This window comes from Spodoptera frugiperda, chromosome 21, assembly GCF_023101765.2.
Source record: "Spodoptera frugiperda isolate SF20-4 chromosome 21, AGI-APGP_CSIRO_Sfru_2.0, whole genome shotgun sequence".
Lineage (NCBI taxonomy): Eukaryota > Metazoa > Arthropoda > Insecta > Lepidoptera > Noctuidae > Spodoptera > Spodoptera frugiperda.
Window position 1 is genome coordinate 5,499,442 of NC_064232.1, and position 8,714 is coordinate 5,508,155.

At 36.0% G+C, this 8,714-nt stretch overlaps 1 protein-coding gene across 1 annotated transcript; it reads left to right on the plus strand.

The window, feature by feature from the left end:
* The first annotated feature begins 573 nt into the window (after positions 1-573).
* On the plus strand, positions 574-7,894 carry LOC118280455 (juvenile hormone esterase). Its single transcript, XM_035600494.2, has 4 exons — positions 574-784; positions 4,849-4,985; positions 5,452-6,740; positions 7,247-7,894. Exons 1-4 carry the CDS (start codon positions 775-777, stop codon positions 7,404-7,406), a joined length of 1,596 nt encoding a protein of 531 aa, XP_035456387.2. The 5' UTR covers positions 574-774; the 3' UTR covers positions 7,407-7,894.
* The last annotated feature ends 820 nt before the right edge of the window (positions 7,895-8,714 follow it).

Sequence of the window (8,714 nt, forward strand, 5' to 3'; positions counted from 1 at the left end):
CGCGTCAATTAGTAACTTTTAGTTTTCAATATTTTTTGTCCGGTTAATTATATTTTTATTCTTGAAAATATAATTTGTATTATTTATTTTAAATATTCATTTGTAAGCCTTTATCACTTGGATGATGCATAACGGTCTGCAAATACGAAAATCTTACCATTATGACTCCGCGCGACTTGGCAATACCCCGTAAATGACATGACAGTCCACTGCTGGTCTATGGCCCTCGTCTACATAAAAATATAATTTCCCTTGAACATTGTCCCGAAAGTTCAGAGACTGCACACAATATGATAATTATTAACACATTACACATTATGAAAACTCGAATTGTCTTTGTCTTAGCAAATACAACTGCAACTAGGCTTATTAATAGTTAACTAACTATCACTACTAAAAATAATATAAGGATAACGTTATTACTAAGAATATTAAAATATGTCTTTATTGAAAAATATAGTAAAAAATCAAAAATTAATAATTTTGTGGAACGTTCAAAAACGTAAACTTTTGGACTTTCAAGTGTCAAGTCATTCCTATAAAATGACAGCAAAGTTGTGTTTTGTCACTTCTGTCAAGTTTGTGTGTCATTAAAATTAATTTCAAATTAAACATTGTTGTTGTTAGTCGTATCTTACTAAAAAAATCACCTTTGGCTTTAAAAAGTTTAATTTAAAATTACGAGTTATGTGTTAAAGAGTAAAAACAGTTCAACAAAAAAAAATAGTAATATTTATTTGAATTTTGGGCCAAAAGATTCGCCCGCGAAACAAAATGTCTATAGGTAAGTAAATCAGATAAATTGTACTTTGGAATGAATTATCGTAAACTATAAAAGTTAGCGTGTGTTCGATAAGTGGTATTATTATTGTTTTACTTTTATTATACAGCTTAGCCTGTATAAATGTAGTATCAGGACCATAAAAAAAAAGAAAACAAGAATTAAAAAGATAATATATTGAAAAAGTTATCTCGTAATACAATATTATGTTTTTTAATTCTGATAGAACACACAAATTATATTATTCAGGTCAGTAGATCGTTTTAGAATGATATTGCTAAATTTATAAACTGGTGGTCTGGTCTTTCTCTATTTAGTTTTTGTTTGAAAGGCCATAAAAAATATTTTCGACAATTAAATATCTTAAGATGTATTGGACTATTGATAGCAATTACAGAGACATGACAGTCCACTGCTGGTCTATGGCCCTCGTCTACATAAAGGCTACTATACTATACTATATCTAGTAGATAGATAGAGTAGATATGATATTATATAAAACTGATAAGAGAAAAGAGTTCTTCAAACAATTGATGCCTTCACCAATAAAGCAACTGGATTTCCCTTGAACATTGTCCCGAAAGTTCAGAGACTGCACACAATATGATAATTATTAACACATTACACATTATGAAAACTCGAATTGTCTTTGTCTTAGCAAATACAACTGCAACTAGGCTTATTAATAGTTAATTCATACACATACATATAAACTAACTTAAAACTGTGAAAAGAACATGATGCATGTCACTTTATGGGGAGTTCAGGACGTTACAAACCCCCTCTCTATTTTGCATCTAGCGATTCCATTCTACAAAAACATTGCTAATTGTCCACCTTTTAATGTGCAACTTTCTAAACACCTATTTTTTTAAGGCGCCTCTGGTGACCTCACTCACACAATGCAAGCATTGTTTCACATAGATTTTCTTTGAGGCCGTGATATCACTCCCGTCGAGCCGGCCCATTTGTGCCGAAGCATAGCTCTTCCATACTTAAAACCTATCAACATCTTTTTGCTTATAATATCATTAGGCAGAGCAGTTTTTTTTGTGTCACAGTGCACAATCACATTATGGCATCTCCTCTTCGTACTTGCTTCATGCTTCATGGCATTACCAGACTAAGCTTGATTTATCTATTCTGATTATTCAATTTTGTTTGAATATTATATTTTTACACTAATAAATTATGTAAAGTTACATATAAAAATTTGTAGTGCTAACAAAAAAATAATTTAAGTATTCATATTTCTTATGTAACTCCTCCATTTTATTTTTCCTTAAAATAACTAAAACAGTGGTTACTGAAATATGTAATTAAGTATGTTACAAGAGATTTAACATCAGTAATTACATATTAAGTATTTGTTTTTATTCTTAGCTTATTGGCTCGTTAGTCTGCCGGCCAAGAAGTCTCGAGTTCGATTCCCGGGTCACTCAAATGAATTCTTGACTTTTTTCGGTTTTGAAATCTCAGTAGTTAGTAGCATGGAGTCTGGAAATGCGCTCGGTTATTTGGCAATAAGCTCACCCCCTATTACATGGGACTTAAAACACAAATGGTAAAATGTGGGTGTACATTGTATAGCTGCATTACGTGCCGTAATGTGCACCTCTGACTTGTACTTATTATTCTGTGCCTCTGCCTACTCCTTGAGGGATAAAATGTGTGATAAAAAGTTTTTCCTATTAGCTTATTTCTGTTCACAACTACGTAAAAAATTGCTTTATAGCACAATGGAAATGAGTGAAATGCTCATACGATTAAAAAGTAAAAGTGGTATGCAAGCGTACTAGAGTTGATGGTGGATTCGAATTTTTTTTATAATGTCTATGTGCTTGCACAGCTTGCAATTCCAATTTGTATGTTGATAATGAGATTATGAAATCTTAAAATATCTTATACTTATTAAATGTATAAAAGCTGTAGATAGAGTTTGTTTTGAAAACGTTAATCTCCGGAACTATTGGTCCGATTTGATAAATATTTTTTTGTGTCGATTAACCATGAAAGGTTATAAAATATCACGCTACTCTACGCTAAAGTGGGAGAAACCGCGCGGAAGTATACTTCCGAAGTATATTTATTTTAATAAATAATAAAAATTTTAGAGCATTTAAAAAATATGTTTAATAAATATAGCTAAACATTTATGGGTTTATATCAATACAGGAATAATTGCCGGCTGATGTCCCATTTCACATAGATTAAAAATGTTGAACAGTCCTCTGCGAGTTGGCATCGCCACAGGCCCGCATCGTACGCATCGCACGTATTCCGTATGACGTCATCAGTACGCATCGCATGTAGGCAGTGCCAATGATGCGGTCCGTACGATGCCGATCAGTGGACGCAGTTGTATGAGTTTCTATACAAGACAAACTAAAATCCGATCCGATGCGTACGATGCGGGCCTGTGGACGCGTACCAAAACTAGTCGGCGCCATTGCTAACTATAACTTAGTTTACAAAAAACTTAGTATTTTAATATTAAAGGTTTAACTCACGACACGGTAGGTAACCAAGTTAATTTGACGTAAACGGCGTCTTAACTTACAAAAACACAGTTAAAAATATTTAAACCTAACCTTGACGGGGACATTAATATCATAGCAATAAATTTACAAAACTTAGGATGACTATGCTAAACAAGCATAAGACTCAAGATTTTGAAGAATTGAAATAAAATTGATGTCCATCATCTAGGGTTGATGGATATAAGTGTGGGAGAGCCATGCTTCTGCACGAATGGGCCGGCTCGACCGGAGTGATACCACGGCCTCACCGAAAACCGACGTGAAACAACGCTTGCGTTGTGTTTCATTGGGTGAGTGAGGTGACCGCAGGCCCAATTCCCCCCCCCCCCCTTCCAATCTTCCCAATCCCCGATTCCCCAACAACCCTTAAATTCCTAACCCCCAAAAGGCCGGCAACGCACTCGTAACGCCTCTGTTTCAAGTGTCCATAGGCGGCGGCGATTGCTTACCATCAGGTGATACGTCTGCTCGTTTCATCGTCGTTCCATAAAAAAACTTCAATTTTATTTCAATTTCATATTTTATTTATTTTTAGCCGTGGTCGTCCAACTGCAGGGCAAAAGCCTCTCTACTCTCCTTCCACTCCTCTCTGTGCAGAGCTTTCTGCGGCCAATCCTTATTGTAAAATAAACATATACAACTATTTTGAATAGTCACAAATTCTACTTACAAGAAATTGAGCATCATACAAAACATACAGATTACTGACAGACAAACATTTTTTTAACACATTGAACGCCGTGGTAGTCACCGGTGACCGACGTTAGCGGAGGATTTGTCTTCGACAGTTTTCTATTGCCAGTCAGTTTAATCATATTTTTAGGTTCGGCACATAAATTTTATTTTTAAATGCATAGAATTAACTATTCGACACTTTAATTATATGTACACATTATATTCGTCTAATGTCAGGAGAGGTCTCATAATCATAATTTATGCGCATGATAAATTAATTACTACTACCTACTATATGTAGTTGTAAGCGGAACTATCCATTACTAATACTCAAATTCTATACTCGAATACTACTAAGTTCCTATGTATTTTTGGGTTTCCTTTGGTCACTCAAAAAGATGGAGGATGTGTTATTGCCCCTTAAAGTTTTAGAAATACATTAATAAAATAATTATTTTGTTGTGACATGAATTTCTCCATTGTGACATGAGACTAATAAAAATAAACTGACTGCCTCGTTGGTCGAGTAGTTGCAAATGCAACTGCCGACCAAGGGGTCTCGGGTTCGATTCCCGGGTCGGACGAAGTTTGGCTGGGCTTTTTTCGGATTTTCGAAAATTTCTCAATAGTAGCACGGAGTCTCAAATTGTGTCCAGTATGTGGCAATAGGCTCGCCACCTACCACCCACCACATGGGACTTATAACAAAAATGGTTAAAGTGGGTGTACAATAGTACATTGTATAGCGGTATTACATGGCCTAATGTGCACCTCTGCCTACCCCTTTGGGGATAAAAGGCGTGATATTGCATGCATTATATTATTAAAAAGAATATTGTTTTATTTTTTCAGATGATATGTTCGCTCATGTCCAAGTTTCTCAAGGTATACTGAAAGGGAAAGTAGCTGAAACCGTTTTCGGGAAGAAATATTACAGTTTTGAAGGTATACCCTATGCGAAACCGCCTGTGGGAGAGCTAAGATTTAGAGTAAGTATCTATTGTCTATTTTTGTGTCATTGGTAGTTAGTATGCAGGAAAAAATGATAAAAGGAAAGAAGTATTATTTTAAACGTTGCCCAGCTCTGGATTTTTTTCCTGTGCCCTTAGTATGAGTTTTCTTTACGTCTTCTCCTGCGTTGGGCGAGGCGAGAGGGAGTAGTAGACTCTTACTGACTAAAAACCACCCTGTTCCTATTGCATTTTGGGCCGGAGCCCCGGTAACCCGCTAGGTAGACCACAGCCTCGAAGCCCGATGCAGGCTTATCTTTATGATTTGTTTATAAATTCTAATATTAGAACTTAAAACGGGATATTTACCATGTTTATTTGTGTCTATGAGTTTCCGATATTTCGGTTCTGTTGCAAGCACCATGATCACGGAAGAACTGTTCATCCGTGACTACTATTAACCCAACGTAACTATGATTAACCTAATCCTTTATCATTTTCTCAGGACCCACAGGAACCAGAACACTGGAATGGCACCCTCGATGCCACCAGACCAGGTAACAAATGTTGCCAACTCAATCCGTACACGCAAACCACGATAGAAGGCTCTGAGGACTGCCTCTACTTAAACGTCTACACACCAAGCTTGCCAGGCGAAAGAATAGAAAATCTACCAGTCATGTTCTTCGTCCACGGAGGCCGATTTATCTTCGGTTACGGCGACTATTACAAACCGGATTATTTTCTGGAACACGATGTAGTATTGGTGACTATAAATTACAGACTAAATATTCTAGGATTTTTGTGTCTAAACATACCTGAGGTGCCAGGAAACGCAGGCTTAAAAGACACAGTTTTCGCCCTTAGATGGGTCAGAAACAACATCGAACATTTTAACGGTGATTTTAACAATGTCACCGTTTTTGGTGAAAGCGCTGGGGCCGGGGCTGTTGCGTCTTATATGACTTCAAATATGCCAAATGGGCTGTACCACAAAGTCATAGCGCAGTCAGGAAACTCGATAGCCGATATCTATATGATCGATGATGATCCAGTTGAGAAGGCAAGACGTATAGCAGAGAATTTGGACCAAAACTTTGATGACGAAAGGAGTTTGTACGAATTTTTGGTACAAGTACCGATTCAAGATCTTATAGTAGCTTTCAGTATTGCTGAAATTGGCCGGCCACCGTCCGTTATCAACGCATACTTACTACCAGTGGTAGAACAACCGTTTCCGGGCGTTGAGAGATTTTTTGACGAGTTTCCAAGAATCGATTTTCCATTACATCATTTTAAGAAGGTCCCCGTAATGACTGGTATGAATTCGCACGAAGGAGCGCTGTTCTTGCAAAAAGACGGCGATGGATTTGTGGATTTTGAAAAAGATTATTATTACTTTATACCAAAATTCTTGCGTTTACGAAAAGGTGATGAGAGATGCGCTGAAATTGAGAAGAAAATTAGAAAATTCTACTTCGACGGCCGAGAAGTGACTCAAAGTTTGAAAGAGCAGTACATTAATATGGTTTCGGATACGTTTTTCCAGTTCCCTATTATGTTGTGGCCTGATATCCTTGCGAAATCAGATTCTGAAGTTTACATGTATAAATTTCAGTATTCTGGCAATTTGAATACTCGTGTTATGAAGGCTTTGGGGATTCCAGGCGCCAGCCATGGGGATATGATACAATACCAGTTTTACAGAGAATCGAAGCATGAAAAGGCGAACGAAAGTGATATGAAGATAATTAGGATGCTAGCTGCAGCTTGGTGCTCATTTGCTAAGGATGGGTAAGTGGAAAACATAGGCACATGCCATATTTAATTCTCAAAGGGATGAAATTTTCCCTTTTTTATGGAATAGGGGGCAAATGAGCAGACGGGTCACCTGATGGTAAGAAATTGCCACCGCCCATGGACACTTGAAACACCGGAGGCGTTATAAGTGCGTTACCGGCCTTTTGGGGGTTAAGAATGTAAGGGTTCAAAGTCAAAGTCAAAGCATTTATTTCAATTAATCCTTAATAAGGCACTTTTGACACGTCAAATCGAATCTCCGTCAGTCAGTCTGTCTGTCAGTGAAGCTAGGCGCTCGTTCCGAAGTGTAGCTGCGAATGGAGAAGAACGAGCAAGAAACTCCATCGTTACTCTTTTTACAAAAATGTTTTTTACAATATCTCTGATACATTATTTGATCATTTACCGATTGTATATATTTGTTGGGGAATCGGGGATTGGGACGATTGGGAACGGGGGAATTGGGTCTTGGATTATATTTCTTTTTTCATATCTTTCAGGCACCCGACATGGCCGGATCAGGAAGTGGAATGGCTTCCATATACAACGAAAGGCAAGCATGTACTAGTTATAGACAAAAACATTGAATGTGTCAGAAACCCAGACTTAGACAGACTCCGATTCTGGAAGAGCGTTACTGGTGATGTTTCTAAATTATAATTATTGTTATAAAAGGTTTTTAGGTTCGATTCTTGAGTGGGGTAATGCGTTTGGGGATTTTCGGTGTCAAAAGTTTTTGGTGTTGGTTTTAAGACGTCCGAAAACCTTAAGGCATGTTTTGCATAATCCTCACCCTTGGCAATTTATTTGGTGATTTATGACTTTTGGGGATTTTAAAAGTAAACGTAATATTCAAATAAACGTTGCCGAATCGAGAATCGAACCTAACACTTTTGTGTTGGTATAATTTTTCGCAATTTTTCAAATAACCGTATCTGTGATAAACACAAATTAGTTCATAATTTTCAGTTAAACTTTAAAAAAAATGCATAATTATTAAATAATGGTGCGTACATGCTTTATACGTAAAAAAAAAATTTTTTTATTATAAAATGAAACTTAATTCAATCAATAAAAAAGCAACTAGTTTTGTTTCTGAATAAATAATATAAGGTGTTCTAAAAGTATCTGCCACGGCTTTAATGGGAGGTAGTTTATTATTGTTTGATCGTACGCATCGCACGCAACGGATTTTAGTTTGTCTTGTATAGAAACGCATACAACTGCGTCCACTGATCCGCATCGTACGGATCGCATCATCGCAATGTACATGCATGCGTACGATGCGGGCCTGTGGACGCTTACCTTTAAGAGTATTATTTTTTTATACAAAAAGAAAATTTACGTGTGATTTTGTTATGAAAGAGCTATCTCTTTCACTGTCTTAATTGCTATCAATTGTTTTCATTGACGCATCGTGCGTATTTGTGAACCACTTTATGCAGAGTAGAGTAAATGTTTATTTAACTTCTTTATGTTCTCAAATTGAATTAAATGGTCCGGGGTACGAAATTTCTTCACTATTGTAATCTTCAAACACAACACTACCTCCCATTAAAGCCGTGGCAGATACTTTTAGAACACATTATATTTTTAATCTTGTCTTCCAAAGTTTTTAAACCAAATTCTCATAGTTGTTTTTATTTTTTTATATATATAATAATGTCGCTTACTTACGTAAATAAGTAGATTTTTATATTTATTTTCTTGTTACAGTATAAAAATTTATGTGTTTTGGAAGCTAAACGACTGATTCATTGTTCTATTATGTAAATCATAATATATAACGTCAGAGGTATATTTTTTGTTAAGGACGCGTTCTCAAATCTGACGTAAATAAGCAATTTTTCGGTGCGTATTACGACCAAAAGAAACTTAACTGAACATAACTAACATTTACAATAGACAGATCACTTCTTTATCTCCAAAAATATAGATTTGTCAATGTGAAAAAAGTTATATTTTATT